Here is an 18206-nt window from a genome sequence, read left to right on the forward strand (position 1 = left end):
GAACGACATTTGTAAAGATTTTATTATTAAGCTTATTATATAGGTACATAAATTCAGTAACGTTAATGATAACATGTTAATTACGAGCCTTATACTCGATGAGTAATCACATTGCAGAAAGAGAGCTTTACATATATGCACGCTTTACATATCTGCACACTCAAACATTAATTTTCGGTTTATTTCATATTGATCTTCAATGATCTAAGGTGACTTTAAAGTAACAGTTTTATATACTTCTTTCCTAAATTCTCTTAAGATTTTCAAGAATATCGCGATACACCTAGTTAAATACGATTTAAAATAATTTTAGTTAATAAAATAAGAATATTTGTTTCTGCTTTTCATTTAGTTTTCACATATGGAGATTTTTCTCGCGAGAAAAATACAGAATACCATGAAAACGTTTTATATCAAAGATTCATTGTCAGGTAATAATTGGTGTTAATATATATGTGCGTCTATATAATCAATATGATATATTTAGTATACTTTTCTCTCAGTGTAAGGAGAAATCCAAATTCCTAAACGTCCTTTTTTTCTAATATTCTAGTAAAAGTTATATTTATTTTAAAGAAGTACAGTTATTTAGATCTTATCTTAGATTAAAACTAAATCAAGCTAATATCTGCGCTATGAAACTAAATATAAAAATAGTAATTTCTTATATTTGAAATGTTATTTGTCTTTTCATTACAATGCAATATACTTGAAAGTACTACGAAAATATAATTTCAAATATTAATTGGATTAAGAATTTAAGAACAGAAGTTTTATTTATAATAACATTAATAACACTTAATTGTTATTTTTTGCCTTATCTTGTTCCATCATTATCAAAAAAGTAAACTTGTTAATTTGGTATATTAAAAAAACATCCGAAGTGTAAAAAATACGTTATTAAATTTAATGTAAGAACTTGTGCATGAATATACAGCTTAAATATAATACGTATACTTAATAGTAATACTACAAATATTATAGAAAAGTACGAATGGCGCCAAGGTCGAACTGAAAGAAAAATTCGAGAAATAATTATCGGAGAACCTCATGTTTGTCACATATAATTTGAAGAATATGATTTTAGTATAGCATATTTATGTACATACAAATTTGCAGCTAATTAGTAACCTCATCTTTCTCTTTCTAAGCTGGGTCCAATTTCTGAACAGCGCCTAAACCTTCTTTAGAATAAGCCTTAAATCTTTCCATTTTGCCGGCAAATTTGCATGTACATAAATGAAGAATTCATTCATAAATAAATTCCATTTTTTTTATATGACGTGGTTGTAATGGGTTGGAACGATTTAGTATCTTTGCTTTTTTGTTGTGGATTTTGTTGTACCTAATAAAACTTCGTCATCAAAGTCAGAATAATGATCAGTCGATAGTTTATCTTTCAAAGTTATGTCTCCCCAAAGAAAACTTCCCAAACCGCTTTCGTTCTGGTCGATTTGTTACGACACTTTCACATACACTTCAATTTTTTTAAATCTCGCTACAGTACGTTTCCGTGTAAATTTCCAAGGCATTATGTGACGTATATATACTTTTAAATCCTTTATTTTAAGATTTTACTTTCACAATCGTATACGATATGCACCATATTACAGTGATTTGCAATTGTGGGACTTTTTACCATCAAGTAAAAATAAAAATTATTAAGTAAAATTAGAACTTGGAATTTTCAGAAAAGATAAATTATTATTATCTGCAGCGGAACTTATTTATGAATCAATCTAGTATATAAATTCGAAAATTGAGGGTTATATATTGGAGATATCTGTATTATAAATCAATCTAACAAACATTCAGATAATAGAAAATTCAGTTTGTTGCTGCCAAAGTAAAAATAAAACAACTTTGCTATTCGATCTTATTGATAACTTTGTTTTCTTCTTATTGATAGTTTAAAAGAGTAAATTTGATTTTCATGTCGTAAACCTCCGAATCTTTTCGCTACTTTCTCTATTCAGTCCAACCTTGAATGGCATTTGTATATACAGTCATTATCACTAGATCAGTGAGCGGACAGCCGAGTTTTTTTTTTTCACAAGAGTGATTACTATGAATTCCCCAATTGAAAAAGATAATTGAGGATTACTGACTTCGGAACGATTGAAAATTATGCATTTATTGAAATTAATTCAATTTTTTTTATTGAAAAAGCTTATCGATTAGCTGGATAAAATCGATTATATTTACGTTCTATACGTTTTCGAACTCGGCCGTCGCTGAGGAAATATTGCATTCAAATAGATTTTTGTTCCTTCGGAGATTACCTTTTGAGAACTATCATATAGTCATCGAAAGGTTCCTTTACTTTGACTTGTACTTTGCCTCATCTGGGAAAGCTTCCCTGGGCGGTATGAGACTAAGCATCATTATGTGGCGCGCATAATTCCGCGAATTACGGAATTGCGTGTCGGTACCGTGGATGCGGTCTAAAACGCCAAGCACACCGTAGCATTGGTTGAATCTGAAAGTGTTCATTTAAAGCAATTATTATCTTAAATCAATTGTATAATCAAATATAACAACTATAAATCTTCATGTAAAACTTAGTATGAAGGTCATATCCTACGTTATATAATCTATTCAAGGATTTATAATAAATTGAAATCGTTCTAATGTGATTTAAAAATAAAAATCTTTTGATTTTGACAATTACTTTAAGTGATGAAAGTCATGCGCTTCCGGCGATGGGAAGAACGGTAAATGATAGCCGGAGTGTGCATTCAATGTCGAAAGAATCGCAAGCGAGAACCAAATCCAGGCGGTGGCCACATGGGAACCCATGATGAATACACCCAAGAAAGGTGGAAGTAGATTCGAGCCGATGTTTTCCAAAGGATGACAATACAACGCGGTGACGGCTATGGGCGCGGTCCATTCGTGATGCTGCTTATGTATATATTTGTATAGGGAGCGCTTATGAAGAAATCTGCAAAATGATTTAGTAATAGTAAATATTTTAACGATATCTGAGCATAAATATCTATGGTATAATATATCAAATATAAATGTCTAGTTAGTACCTATTAAATGCAACTCTCTAATTTTAAGGCCGATCTAATATTTTACGTGATCTTCAAATGAGACAAAGAAAACAAGTGTTGATTATTTATTAATTATTAATAATTTAATCAGTAATTGGTGATATTTATATAAAAATATCACCAATTACTGATTAAATTAAACTAATAAACGATATATATAGGAAAATTTTGTCTGAAACAACTCTTATTAAAAGGTTAATTAAGTATCATCTGTATTCATATATGTGTCTCCATAATTTCAGCTTAAAGCTTAAAATATGTTAATAACTAAGTGTATCAAGTTAATAGGTAAATAGACATTGCTACTATTTCACAGATTTGCATATTTTTTATACATTTAATTGCTTGTCAAATAGAAAAAAAATGCAGTTTTCAAGCATGGAAAGACTAATCAGAATTCATGTAGGTATAGTACCCACAAAATTAAATTGCGCTAGTCGACTCTGAATTCAGAATGCCTCCCTGATACATATTACAACTCGCATATATGTACATATACATACATATGCATACATTGCACATGCATAAAATGTAAACCATTGCAAATAACTGAAATTTAAGTAAATAGTCATCTCGTTTTTTAGTAGTTTATTTATATAAAAATGCTAATATTGAACGTATATTTTTTATTTAATGATAATGCTTGGAGGAAAATAAAATTCATGAAAATATCTTTTTGGCAATTATATGTATAGAAATGCAATGACACTTTTGCATTTATTACTTGTAAATGTTATAAAATTACTTGTAAATACTTGTAAAAATTATAAAGTTTTTGATAGCTACCTTCTTTTATAGAATATCTTGATATTATATATGGAAAAAGTGATAACAAATAATGATTTTTCTCGAAATTCTTGAATAAAATTGACTTCAAATTTTTCAATAACATCAAAAACGAATATCGCAGTTAAAGTGCGATTTTCTCATTATTTTGGCCGTAATACGAATTTTACGATTCGTAAGTTCACGGCTCTCCACCGTGTCTCCTGTCAACCTTTAATTCTATTATTATATATATTATCAACTTTTTTTCTACCTGTTCGCCAGATATCAATTCCGACACTAGTCAACAACATTGGCGGCGAAACAAAATTTGTTTCGTATAAGATTTATCGAATTCAATTAATGTTATGCATGAATTTCTGGATTAGTGACTTCCTGATGTACCTGTGTGAGTAATAAAAGCCAATCTCCTCGCATAATATGTGAATCGCGATCTCGGCCAGCACCCAGTGGAAGGTCGGTAGCTCGCGCACAGGAGGGTAACCGCGCCATTCCATGAAGTAATAGCCGAGATACAGAATGGGTAAGCCGACGACGATCTGATTGAACAGTACTTGAGCGATCACTTTGCATAACTCCCTTTTGTCCACTGGCTCGTTCGTGCCGGGCTGTATTTTGTATCTGCGCAGCGCTGCTGGCCGGTTGGTGAGGTCTAGGATAGTGTAAATTCCACCGACAATCCAGTAAACCGCGATCGTCAACACTAAGGATCCTGCAATACGGCAATAAATATACATATGCATATATATGAGACTATTTATAAATAATGTTTAGTGATGCAAATTTTCGAGCACTGCAAAGTGCTCTTTCTTCTACATGAATTTCCAACAATGCTCGTGAACATATAAATGTACTACCCGATAATATGAGAATCGTGACAAACAGCAGATAGTGCAATTGACATAAAAATGTGACAAATATAATAAATCTATGCAAAAATACGAGTTATCTTAGAATTTGTAATTTTGATGTTGTTGAAAATTTTGAAGTCAATTTTATTCAAGAATTTCGAGAAAAATCATTATTTGTTATCACTTTTTCCATATATAATATCAAGATATTCTATAAAAGAAGGTAGCTATCAAAAACTTTAGTTTATAAAAATCCTGCAATTACTTAACGTTTCAATTTAAAAGATGTTAAGTTTAAATTAGTCAAAGAATTTGCAATCGAAACTAATAATCCTTATATATATAAATTATTTATCTATTCTTTTCTGTATTAAGATGTAATATGCTCAGCGCGGGCAAAACAGTATGCTACCATACATCTTCTGAGTTTGTAATAACTAATATGTATATCACAAACTTACCGTAAACCCATAGCGTGACAGGATCATCTCCAAATTTATCCAAAATTTTATCCCACTGAGCTTGCCAAAAGTCGCCGGATGCACCCCAGAATCTTTGTAAATGCCTGAAATTTCTTCTTCATTAGTAAAATTTAAAAAAAAAAGTAAATTCATCAGTAGAATAGCATACTGAAGAATTTATTTAGTTCTGCAAAGATAAATAATTTTTTTACGCAACATCAAAATTATTTATTTTTTGAACTGTCTACATAGGATATTCGCAAGCGAAAAATTTTAATTTGTTATCAATGTATAAAAGTTATCAATGTCGTCAGCTGAAAATTTAAGAGATTATTTGACCTTTTTTATCGAACTACGAATGTCCGATTACTTTTTTAGGTATTCAAAAAATATTAGATGCGCAAATTAATTCGGTGCTTCTTGAAAAATTAAAGATTTATTTTTAAAAAATTATAGTAATTATTAAAATAATTTCCATTGTTATCAATTTTATACGCTACTGATCGTGCAAATTTCGAATTCTATCACGATTTAAAACTTGATAGCTTTAAAGTGATATTGAGGCATTTTTGGATATTAATTGTCAATTATCTTGAAGTGTATGTTCAAGTGATGCTGTAGCGATTTGGTAATTTGAAAGGATCATGTCTGATGAATAAGCCGCGTGAAAGAGAAATTCTCACAAGGAGAAGATGACATCCTTTATTGCTTTTGTGAACGAGCGTTGTAAATCAAAATTCCTTTACCGCTTCTTTGACCAGTAAACAGTGTCTTTCGTTTCAACTCATCGCTCAAATTGATGAGTTGTTGTTGTCAACGATTTACTGTGAGTGTTCCGCCTGGATTTAGCAATTCATAATAGAGTATGCCTTTCATGTCTCACAAGGCAATACCTTCTTGGCATAAATGTTAAGCTTTGTAGATGTCGGCATTGTTAGATCTATTATACCTATGACATTTTACGCTTAAGATTATTATAATACTAGCTGGTTACCCGGGCTTCGCCCGGGAGTCGTTTTTCTTAAAACGACTTTATTTGTGTTTCAATATCCTTATTGTGGACAAACATAAGAAGTGTGTCGGGTGGTTGATTTAAAGACGGTAGTTTAACTTTTCCGCATGAATAACACATTCTAGGTGCTTAAGTTTTGAACTTTTTTGTTGGACAATGATCACAAGAAATTCTTTCTCTTCTTCCTAGTTTGACAAAGTCGGCCATATTGAAGCTAGGCGTCCATCGGTGTCTTCACTTAGCGCATGTGGAACTCACTTATTCTTTTTCTGAATTTTTCCTCATCGTAGTCAAATAAAAATGGGTCCTTGCGTGATTTTAAGCTGCGAAGCGAGTTCTTCTTGTGTCTGTGCGGAATTCTTATCCAAAAGTTCTTGCAGTTCTCTAAATTTTTTAGACTGGCTAAGATATTCTCGGTCATATTAAAATGTCCATCACGAAATCTCTGATACTTTCATTTTTGCACGTTTTATAAGTCGCAACACAAAAGCAGAGTAAATCATTTCAGCGGTTTCAGTAGCATTTTTTAAATTAAATGGAATGCAAAAAGAATGCAGTATCTTAAATGCACCTTATATATCAACAGTCATCAGTATTTATTGCTTTTTTTTTAGATTATGTTTTTCAACCACTTGAGAAGGAGTATTATTAGCACTTCAAATCCAGAAAAAGTACGGAAAAACATGTAAAGTATAGTACAGTAATTAGAAACACATGAAATTAGAAATACTGAATTAATTTGCACACCTAATCTTGTTTACATCATTTTCTATGCATATGCGATTAGATATAAAGTTGTAGTAGAAGAGCGATGTAAGAGGAGAAATCGAAAGAGAAATCTAAATAAAATAAAATTGTATAAAACAATAATTAACATTATATCTAATAGTATAATATAATTATAGATATTATGATCCAGTAGCATCAAATTTTTGCGTCACAAATATCTTTTTAGTTTGATAATAACTTTCGTTTTGTACTATTAAAGTTTATAGAAATTTAATCGATGGAGAGTAGGAAGAGAACCAAGAGAGAGAGAGAGAGACGTGATTGTAACTCTGTTTATGTGAATCATAAAGTAAAACAGAAATGATGCATTGCAATTACCATGTTAGAGAATTACAGAAGGCGGCGAATCCGATCACCACAGTTCCGATAACGAAGAGTACGCTCCTTAAACTTGAAAGAAGCGTTGGCGGAGTCTGATTCTTCGAGGCATCGCCAATAGCCGGGGTTGCTGCAAACAATGATAACCAGTCATATAAGTAGCAGTTATCTTGCTTTTACTTAAATCAAAAGTGAAAGCGAAACATAATTTGCTAGTGGGATAACGTTGGATTTGCAAGGCTTGTAAAAATTATTGCAAGTTATATTGCTAAAACCAAACAGTCTGTTCCGAGCAAATACGTTTGGTTTTTCCCATCACATTAGCTATTATTATTTTGATAATAAATTCAATAAAATTATTTTCAACAAATAAAGTTAGATAAATATATATGTACCATTTTTTAACAATTTGTTATTAATATGTGAAAGGGCTTGCTGGTTGTCTATTTAGCATCTTTATTACAGAATTTTTTGATTATACAAAAAGTATTAAAATAAATGGATAATTAACTAAAGACTCTCGATATTGAAATTAATAAGTAACAAGGAAAAAGTGAGAGAATCAAATGCGGTTAGCTGTGCGTGAGTCAACGTTACGTAACATTTAATTTAACACTTCAATATAAAGTTATAAACCGTACGTAAAAAGTATTAAAAGTGTTCGGTTTTAATTTCTTAAATTGTAAATAGAGGCCATAATTATGTAATTTAATTTTGTATCAAATTTTCGTTATATACGCAGGGGAAGCGTTAGTTGGAGGGAGAGAGTGTACGAGAGATTTTAAGTGTGGATGATTGTGATGTGTGAAACAATCAAAAGTATTAATATAGATTTATTTAACGAGATAAGAATTATCCCCTCAGACGCTTGTCACAGCGCATTCGTTTATTTTGTTAGAGCGTTCATGCGATGACGCGTTGAGGCATTGCGAAAAGACTGATCAATGGTAATTCCATTATGTAAGACAAATCAGTATTCCCATTGATGTGTGCAATTCGTGACAGGTGTTCAATTCGAAAACTAGTCACGAAGCAAAAGCAAGCGGAAATTTTCAATTGTCACGTCATATTCATCGTAAAATTCGTTTAACACCTGAAAAGATGAGAGACAACAGCAGAGTGATACAAAGTAATTCAATTTTCGGAAGACGCAGTTGTAAGCCAGATTGTTTTGAAACACCAAAATACATACATACAAATAAACATTAAAGAATTCCAACACATTAAATTTCATAGATGCAAATATGAGAAGATTGCCTTGTAATAAGATTATATAATATATTCCTCAGGCTTATTTCGGAGGATATTTAATGTTAATATATGTGTGACATTCCACGTGTCAAGTGGAAGGCCTTGAGTGGCCTTTTTGACAAACTCCATAACCCCATGACCCCATAAGCAAAATAATCCAAAAACGAATGTCACATGTATATAAAAATTTCCAGAAAAAAACTGAAATTTTATTTTAAATTCTTATTGGGTAAAGACAAATATTAAACCGATTAAAATATTTGTAGGAACAATAGTGATGAAGTTTTTGAACACCTATTTACATAGATTTTATATGTAAAAAATAAATTAAATATTTACACATATACATATATTTATATACATACTTATTAGAGTTGAGATTTTACATTACAATTAGAGTTGAGATTTTTTTTCTAACTAAATTTTAGAGAGCCAAGTGGATAACAAAACTACAGTCTTTATATAATTTCAGGCAAAGTATATTTTAATTTTAACTTAATGTATGCATTTTAACTTAATGATAAAATATAATATTATGTAACATAAAAACTCTGAAAAGTTACAATAAATAATCTTTTCTAGTTTTTGATAAAGTTGTTTCTAAATTAGACAAAGAATTTAACATTAAAAAGATAAATCCAGTGATTTTGTGAGACATCCTACACGGAAAGAACGGTTTTGCTGAAGCACCTAAAAATTTAGCTAGATATATAGAGCTGAAAATAATTTTGTTGCACCATCAAAATAATTATAGTAGGTCGCTAAAGTATGTTAACGCTGTAAAAAATTTTGACGTTTTAGCAATCACCTTGAGTGTTCTACATAATTATTTTGATGGTGCAACCAAATTATCTGTATCTTATAGCTAAATTTTTAGATACTTCAGCAAAACCGTTCTTTCCGTGTAAGTATAATATAAAGAGAGACGAAGAAAATAATGTAATATATCTGATCACTAATTACAGTTATCTGTTATACCCAATTATAATGTTGTATTTCATTGTATATAAACGCATTACACGTTATAAAAAAGATGTAATTACTCAATAATTACATCTGCGTCTTTGTACTTGATCAATTTTTTTCCGCCTGGAATGTTATAATCTTTATGTGACATTCCGCGCGTCTGGAAAATCTTTATAATTTCTTAATCTCTGAAAAATCCTAAAATACTGTTTAACGAAGAAAATGCAATGTATCGGACAAAAACTTTTTTAAAATTTAAATATAAAGTTTTATATGAGATTTTTATAAAAAAAAAAGATCGTAAAAGACAGATAATTATAATTATACAATGTAATATATTCTATATATTCTGATGCGATAGAAAAACAAAACAAATTAATAAATGTAACGTAAATGAAGAAATAAAGCAAAATGAAGAAATCTAAAATAAACTGATTTATCATTTTGTGAAGAAATAATTATCATAAATGTGATGACGATAGTATAAGGAAACTTTGTACCATCAAGCAAGACTTTTTAATGATGACTATATTATACTTTTTTACGCTTTGTTTCTATTCAGTCTTATCTATTTACATCATTAGTTACGTTTTTTTCGGAAAATTGCAACACATCTTAATGTTTTATGCATATAGAAAAACTTAAAATTTCGAAAAATGTAGAATAAAGAATGAAGATATTACAATTGTGATTTTATTTCACTACGTATTTTATCGAAAAGATATCTAATATTACCTACATAAATATAATTCGTAACGTTCAAATGTGAAGGTGAATTTTATATGCTCATGTAGCGCTATTTATAGCGCCAAAATAATAATATTACCTATTAGAAGTTATTTAAAATATTTATGTCCAAATAGAATCAGTAAGAAAGAGAAGAAATAGAAGAGAATATCCCATAATAAAAAGCTAAGCATAAGAGATGGAACTTAAAAATCCAGAGAAAAAAAAGGCAGTACTGATGATTATATTCAAGAAAATATTTACTACGACACTGAATTCAATATTGATAAGAACTGTTATTTATGACTTATGCATCAGTACACATGTACTTAGTTCGTGTTATATAATTTTAACGCGCGTTCTCGTAGCCAGTTATTTATTTATTTATTTATTATATCGAATTCTGAGGTATCGATTGATCGAAACGCAATAACGTGACGTGAATAGACTTCTTCAATAATACGCAGGCTGTTTCTAAGGAAGAAAAAGTCAGAACATTAGTCGCAATGATAGGCAGCAAGCGTAATATTTTTACATCTATCGAGAATGATTATACGATTATACGTATATCTATAGAGCATACAGTAATTTGCTCAGAGCAATCTCCATGTGCGTCAAGATGTTAGCGTGATAACTTCGGGAATTGTACAGACTATCTAATAACTGGAATGCCACTTTATCACCACTACTTATCTATTCCCAAGTATCTTGTTACTTTGAGCAGCTTGATCAACGAAACAAGAGCGTATCTCCAGTTAATAGTAAACAAAGAAAAAGTTGGTCTTATGCTTTATATTAATAATTAGATATTCTTGGAAAGGAAAACATAGATAACAAGTTAGATTTCTTTCGGTTAACTCAGTACATTTATACCAGGAGAATTACAGAAACATACTTAAGAGGTCAAACCTTTGTCATATTAAACGGGTCATGCGTTTAGAGTCTGAAGATGGTCCTATATGTGACCGAAACGTTTGTTATTTAAATTATATTGAATACATTAACATTAACACCTAGTTACGGCTCGATGCCCCTTCGTTGTTAATTGATAGATAACAAGAATGCAATGGCGAATTCGTTAAACTTTTAAGATCGATCCTGGATACAGCGAAGCTAATATCACTTTAAAAAGCCTGCACACAAAGAAAATTTATTAATAGATTCATGATAAGATGAAGAGCAACAAAAACGAAGTACAAATTCCATTCTTCTCAATGAAAGAAATATTGCCGTCCTTGTGTACGCAGATGACTAAAACGTTTGTTAATAAAATTGCTTCTATTATTGATCAGTATACCTCCGTGAAGAAACGCATTATCTAAATTAAAAGAAAAAACTGGTCTTCGTTTTACGACATGAATATAAATTTCTCAGACAATGCATTAAATTTGCATATAAAAACGGAACATTCATTCCGTTTTAGCGCTTCGAGATGCGTAAAAACAATCACAGTAATGGCAAAATGAAAACAAGACAATTTTCTACCATTTCCTCATCAAGTCTCCACAAAATTCTTCAAAAACTCTGATTTCTCCAGACAGGAGACAAGTTGCAAAAAATTCCAGAAGATATTAGTATTATTCCAAGTAAATATCTCTATTATTATAAAAATAATAATCAAAACGTTCAAAATACACGGTAGCCTAAAAAAGTTTAAATTAATAAAAAAAAAATACAAATCGCATAAGAATTGCTCTTACAGTGGCTTACATCATACATAACGTATATACATATGTGTACTATTTTCGACTAATTATGGGTAATTCAGGCAGCTGTTTCGTAATAACTTTTTTTAGAAACTTATAATTTTATCATTGTTTTTTACACATTTAATGTGGAAGAAACAAAGTGCCTATTTAAGTGCCTGAGAAAAAGCCACTTTCTTAAGCACTTAAATATTTACAGATTAATTCCCGTTAGTTCCATGCAAATGGAATGCTGTGTCGCGAAATAAGAACAGTTTTGTCAATTATCGAGCATCGTTAGCACTCACTTTTGCACTCCGACTTTAGTAAAGCACGTCGAATTCTCTGCAGCCAAAACATTGTCCTAAAACGAGCGATAGCGCAACTGGTTTCTCAAGTGGCTCCAGACCGAACGCGTTGTGCTCGCCGATCATTCACCGCTGCTGACCGCTGCAGCTCGTGTCGTTAAACGAGACGCACTGACCAGCAACGATTCACGACTCGCCAGCAAAGGCCCGAGAACGACGCGTCCGTACGTCCGTACCCGTTGGTTGCTCCGGCGCCTCCAATTTCCTTTGTTTACGCCGCGAGTAAGGTAGGGATACCCACGATAATTCGATGGTGTTGTGACCGAAATTGATAATTTTTGACATTTTCTACGATTACGAGTGCGATATTATTTTGACTATATGGTTATCGAAATAATGATACCGTTGTAGATATCGAGTATGCTCTTTTTTCAACACAGACCATGCATGTGGACGTTATTTCTTTCGAAAAACAAGAAATAAAATAATCACATTTTGCACTAAATAAATATAAGATATGGATGAACCTGAACATTTTTAATATGCCAGCATAGTTGTTGCGAAATAAAGATATTGTATTTTCAATATAAATACTTTTCATTTAATATACAATATAGCAATAAACATAAGACACATTTTGCTTTTAATACTAATTATTTTCTAATACTTTTTTCAGTTTTTTCCGATATTAGATAAGCAGTATAAAAGAACATATTAATACGTTGAATAAAAAATATTTAATTTTGCAAACTTTCTTCTTTATCAAAAATGCAGAATGTGTGTAATATTCATACTTCTAATATTCCCTATCAAAAATAGAAAGTCAATAATTTACTGATTTTAGATAAAACTTAGAACTTTGACGGTACATCACGGAATTCTTTTTGTTTAAGAAGAGGTGTATAAAATAGTAGATTTGGATTTTAATGATTTTTAATAGCAATCTTTTATTTTGTCGTTTGTTGGCCTAAAGTAGTGAAAATTGCAATTTTGACAATTAAAAAACAAGAGACACACACAGTGAAATTTTTTATTTTTTTCTTCACGCTCTTATAAAGGACAAAATTCACACGCGTACCATGTTAACTCTGTTAGTTATGACGACCTTTTTATTATCGTGAAAGTAACTGTGAAAAAGAACGGTTTCTTTCGAAAGTCCACTATACCAAACGAGTATTTAGGAGAGTGGTGCAAGTTGTATTGGTAGCTATATACGTAAAAACAGCGGTATTTAATGATGGATTATCGATATCTGAACGTATTAAACAATTTAAACATCAATTCCGGTGAAAGAGCCTTCGTTATATGCGAGACATTAAACGAGATGCACTGTACGAGAATTTATCTGGAAGAAAACTTACTTCTATGTCTTCAACAGATAATAAAGATTCTCTGTTATTGCAGGACTTCTCGACGCCATATTCTATATCAAAATAATTTTAAGTCAGGTACACAGTTTATTAATTTGTAATTTGTAAATTTGTCAAGCGTATATTTTTGTCGAAATTACATTTATTTTCAGTTTTATCACGTTTCACAAGAACAATAATAGATATTATACGTCACTTTAAATCTTTTGTAATTAAATTTTCAACAAACTAAATTTAAATATTAAAAAATTTTGTTCAAGACAAACTTTAATGGAAATAGATAAAATTATTTTCAATTTCATAACATTGAAAAAATTGTGTAGGAGATTACTCTTATTATTGTAATATTTTCAATGCAGCTAGATAATATTTTACTTTTTGAACGTTATGTTCCATATGTAGATTGAATTTGTTATAATTGTAATAGGCGCTGGGGTCAGGATCTCGAGTACTGGGACGGCAGCAAGCACAAAGAGACGTGTATCGTATTGTATCGAAGCGCGGAACCGAATAAAGAGTGTTACTGCCGTGCTATTGCTCGAGATCCTGACCCCAGCCTATTACATAATATTATCATACACATTGATATTTTATTAATTGTAAGATCAGGATCACAGAGATATTATAAATCTTTTTCTCAGATTTTTAAAAAGACCGTGCGTTTTACGTTTTAAATGTATAAATTTGCAATTTAAACATATTATAAATATAAAACCGTAGAAAAATTGGAAAGAAGTAAAAGTGAAAGGAATTAAAATAACTTTATTTCACGGAAGATATTCCTTTAGACGGAAGATTGATAGCACATTATACTGATAGCAAAATGCACATTGTTTGAGTGACAAATTATATTGATATAAAATTGATTGATGTGAAACCTTTGTGTACAAACATTCTTTACGTAAATAACGTAAAATGATTTCCTACTTGAAACATGATAATATCTTAAGTATCAAGTAATCGATACTTATAATGTCAGTTGATAAAGAACAAAATAGATAGCATATCTTTTGGAGGTGCAGTGAGAAATCAAATATTAAATTAAATTAAATACTAGTATAGTAATTATTGCACAATTATTACGAAAAAAAGGAATGCGTCGCGAGATGATAAGAGTTTCAATTTATTAATGTTACATTTTTGGAAAATTGTGTCTCATCTATCTTGAAAATAATATTAATAATAATAGACTTACGAAATTGAAAATATTGCTAAAATTGATGTACATCAGCTTATCTATTTATATATTAGCATCTATTTAGCATATTGTTTAAATTTATCAAGTATTTATCTTTTTCTTCGCCGTGATTGTTTAACGTTCGTTGGCTATCATGTCAGCCAATATCATGATTTTCTTGGAGAAGAATAATGAGGTGAAAAATTCTTTTTTGTCGGCCTGTGTTATTAGAAACTAATGTTGATGTGATCAAGCCATAATACTGCTTGTGTTGGAAGTCTGCAGTCGTGTGCATTGTCTTGTGCAATCATGTACAGTCTCATCTGCGATAATGCGATAAGATTTCATTTGTTGTGCTCTCATATCAACGAATACGACGTCTCATTTTGCATAATTGTAAATAAATTCTACGTTCTTAGCAAGAATTGATTCACAATCCTTTTTGCATTGGCGTCAGTGTCAAGCGTCCAGCCTTTTTCTATCACTGAATTTATTTTTACTAAGATAATGGATTTTATGGGGCAATTTAATAGATTAACATTATCAGATTTATTACGTTGTTGTGACGCGTAATCTGTTTCTCTATCTTAGAAATCTATATATCTGTTATTTTAAAAGCTCTCTAAATCCAATTTTTATAAATACTTTTGAGAGAGACAACAAGAAACCTCAGTGACTTATAAAATAAAAATTAAAAAAAAACTTTTTTATATTAAAATTGAATAAAACTTTTATTCTGAAAAGTGAATAATAAAACTTCTTTCATTATGAAAATTTAATGAAACTTCTTTTATTCTGAAAAATGTGTTCTATCAGTTATTTTAGAATTGTAGAAGTGTAACTTTTTTAATGCATTTTTAATGAAATTACTAGGAGATTTGATTACGAAGAGTACCCAATAACATTCAAATCTGACTATTTATTCTCACTTGTCTTGGTTTACTAATAAGGAATTAATGTGTAAATAGAACATTCTATTTTTATTACTTTATTGACGGTCAGTGATTTATTATATATATATTTTTTTCTTTTTTTCGCCGAGATTTTTTATCTTGAAATTCAAAACAACTTTAAAACCTAATGTATATGTAATGAGCAATTTGGACAGCGGCATTGTGTTTTGTGACCGAAAATCTACAAGAAACACCGACTCTGATTAGGGTTACTTGCAAACAAAAAATTTTTTGTCGGCTTACGTAATTAAGTAAAACTTTTTTCCTTCATTCTCTTTATATGAATGGCAAGGAATTATCGTAATAGAGGAAGAACAAAACGAATAAAAATTAAAACTTTAAAGTCATAGCTCGAGAGAATGATTCGTAAATAATGCGATTCATAAAACGTATGATATGGAAAAAGAATATCATCACATCTTTTAAGTCATCACATCTTTTATGATGAAAATATGCCAAAAACTTGTAGATTACCAAAATTGTCACGTGTTTAACGAAAATGACATAGATCTCTAAACCGCAAAGAATAATTTTAAGGAATTAATTAAGAAGGAAGCAAAAAACAAAAATTTGAGAAATTCTACAATTTCAATTAATAATCTGTTCCAACAGCGTTACTGCAATTTTTTGTGTAAAACAATTATCATTTGTGTTTATGCCTAAAAGCAACTGAGAAGCATTCCTCGTTGTAAGTATAATAGGGGAAGAAAAAAAGGAGAATACAAAATAAAGTTTTGTTTAAATAAAAAAGAAGCGTCGAATAGAAAAATAAAAACTTCAAAATCATTGTTTTCGAGAGAATGATTTGTAAGTAACGTGACTCATAAAATCAAGTTAGCTATATCTGAGTATCAAGTTAGTTCGGTTACAAGATTTGTTCTATAAGAAGCTTATAGAAGATTTATAGATCGGTGCGCAGTTGCGTATGGTAAACAACATATTACGTAATTCTACACTTAATTAACATATACATGTATATATGTATAAGCATATACGCCATATATTATACAGAAACGACAAGATTGGGTTCGATCAAATTATAGCGTAGATTATCTTGTTATAGCGAAAGTAGATTTGGCCCTCATCGTCAGGGACGAGCTCGAATAAATTTCCGTAATTTTGGACAGAGATGGAACAAAGTATAGCGGACCAATTCCCTTTCTGAATATAGTCAAATATCTCGAGATTAGTTTCCCGAAATACAGTCAGACGTCGTAATATGATACATATATCTATCACCGGACTCGTTTCCAGTGGAATGAACTTTCGGAGTTAGCTTCGGAATTTAATGCACAAAAGCGTCCGTGACGCGGATCCGTGAGTGAAATATCGATGTTACGGATAGTACCGCGACACTCCGTTTCAGACACCATCAAGGACGGAAAGCGGGTCAAGCCCTCGCGATGAAAACAGCAAATTTCGTTATTATTGATCAAATGGATATTCGCCGCGGGCATCGTGCGAAGCCCGCAATTTCTTTTTTATTTCGCGCGAGGCGCTCACGCGTTTTCCTGAAATGATGCAAAGCGAGCGAGGCCGCTCCCACGCGGTAATAAGCCTAAGCCTCCGCTCTTTCTCGGAAATGCAACCGGAAATATGCACGATAACGCTCCTCCGCGGAAAGTTCGCGCCTTTAATTCTACTCTCTCGACTCCTTTGAGAGTCGCGCTCTCTGTATCCTCGAGTACGACCGAGAAGAAATCCTCGCCTCGTCGAGTCAGGGGGGAAAGGAGAGATAGAGAGAGAGAGAGAGCGAGAGCGAGCTCTCGCGTGGAAAGCTCCGGCTTCTCGTCACGGTGTCACAACTCCCGTTTGCGTGCTCAATAAAGCGCGAGAACAGGAATATTGAGGCCCCCCCGCGCCGCGACGAGAAGCGCGAGGCCTCAAAATGGCTCGCTCGCGCGCCGCCGGGGTCGGGATTTCCAGGTCACGGCGGAAGTCATTAGGAGATCATCGCGCGATGGGTTTTTTTCCCCCCTCGCCGTGAGAGACGGGAGGGAGGTGGAACGTGCTTTTCGACGTCGTCGCGCGCTTCAAACGCGGACGCGCTCCTCTCTCTCGCGCGTAGGTATACATACGTCCTCACGACTTCCTTCCCAGCTCCGTTCGTCCTCGTTCGTGAACGAGAGAGGAGCCGCGTTCGAGTGGGAGAGACGGGGGATTCCGGGGAGGGGGGGGGGGGAGAAGGCTGTCCGAGCGCGACAGGAATCCCGTGACTTCCCCGAGGCGCGAGATCGCGTAATTGTCCTACCTTTGCACAGCCGCTGCACGTCCATCTCGTCGCACACACACACGGCGGCGGTGCGTCAAACAACTGGAAAACTACGCGCTGGCGCTGCTTCTCGGCGGGCACGGGGCACGGGGGCCACGGGGCACGGGCAGGCGCGACGCGACGCGACGCGACGTGCAACGGATAGTCGATATAGGCAACGACGGTGAACGACGGCGACGGCGATGACGATGACGCGAGCGGCGCCGCGCGCCGCGCGACTCT

At 32.4% G+C, this 18206-nt stretch overlaps 1 protein-coding gene across 2 annotated transcripts; it reads right to left on the bottom strand.

Annotated features, from left to right (window-relative positions):
* Positions 1-4: 4 nt before the first annotated feature.
* Positions 5-18185, bottom strand: LOC139774570 (fatty acid hydroxylase domain-containing protein 2). Of its 2 annotated transcripts, none has more exons than XM_071709963.1 (6): positions 17964-18185; positions 7277-7406; positions 5158-5261; positions 4230-4557; positions 2672-2944; positions 5-2479 (listed from the first exon to the last, which is right to left on the bottom strand). In XM_071709963.1, exons 1-6 carry the CDS (start codon positions 17986-17988, stop codon positions 2320-2322), a joined length of 1020 nt encoding a protein of 339 aa, XP_071566064.1. In that variant the 5' UTR covers positions 17989-18185; the 3' UTR covers positions 5-2319. The 2 variants fall into 2 exon arrangements, with proteins under 2 accessions (XP_071566064.1, XP_071566063.1); XM_071709962.1 differs by lacking the exon at positions 17964-18185 and adding an exon at positions 12213-12412.
* Between the last annotated feature and the right edge of the window lie 21 nt (positions 18186-18206).

Source organism: Temnothorax nylanderi, unplaced genomic scaffold, assembly GCF_030848795.1.
Source record: "Temnothorax nylanderi isolate EJ_2023f unplaced genomic scaffold, tnyl_v1.0 TNYL_tig0083_pilon, whole genome shotgun sequence".
Lineage (NCBI taxonomy): Eukaryota > Metazoa > Arthropoda > Insecta > Hymenoptera > Formicidae > Temnothorax > Temnothorax nylanderi.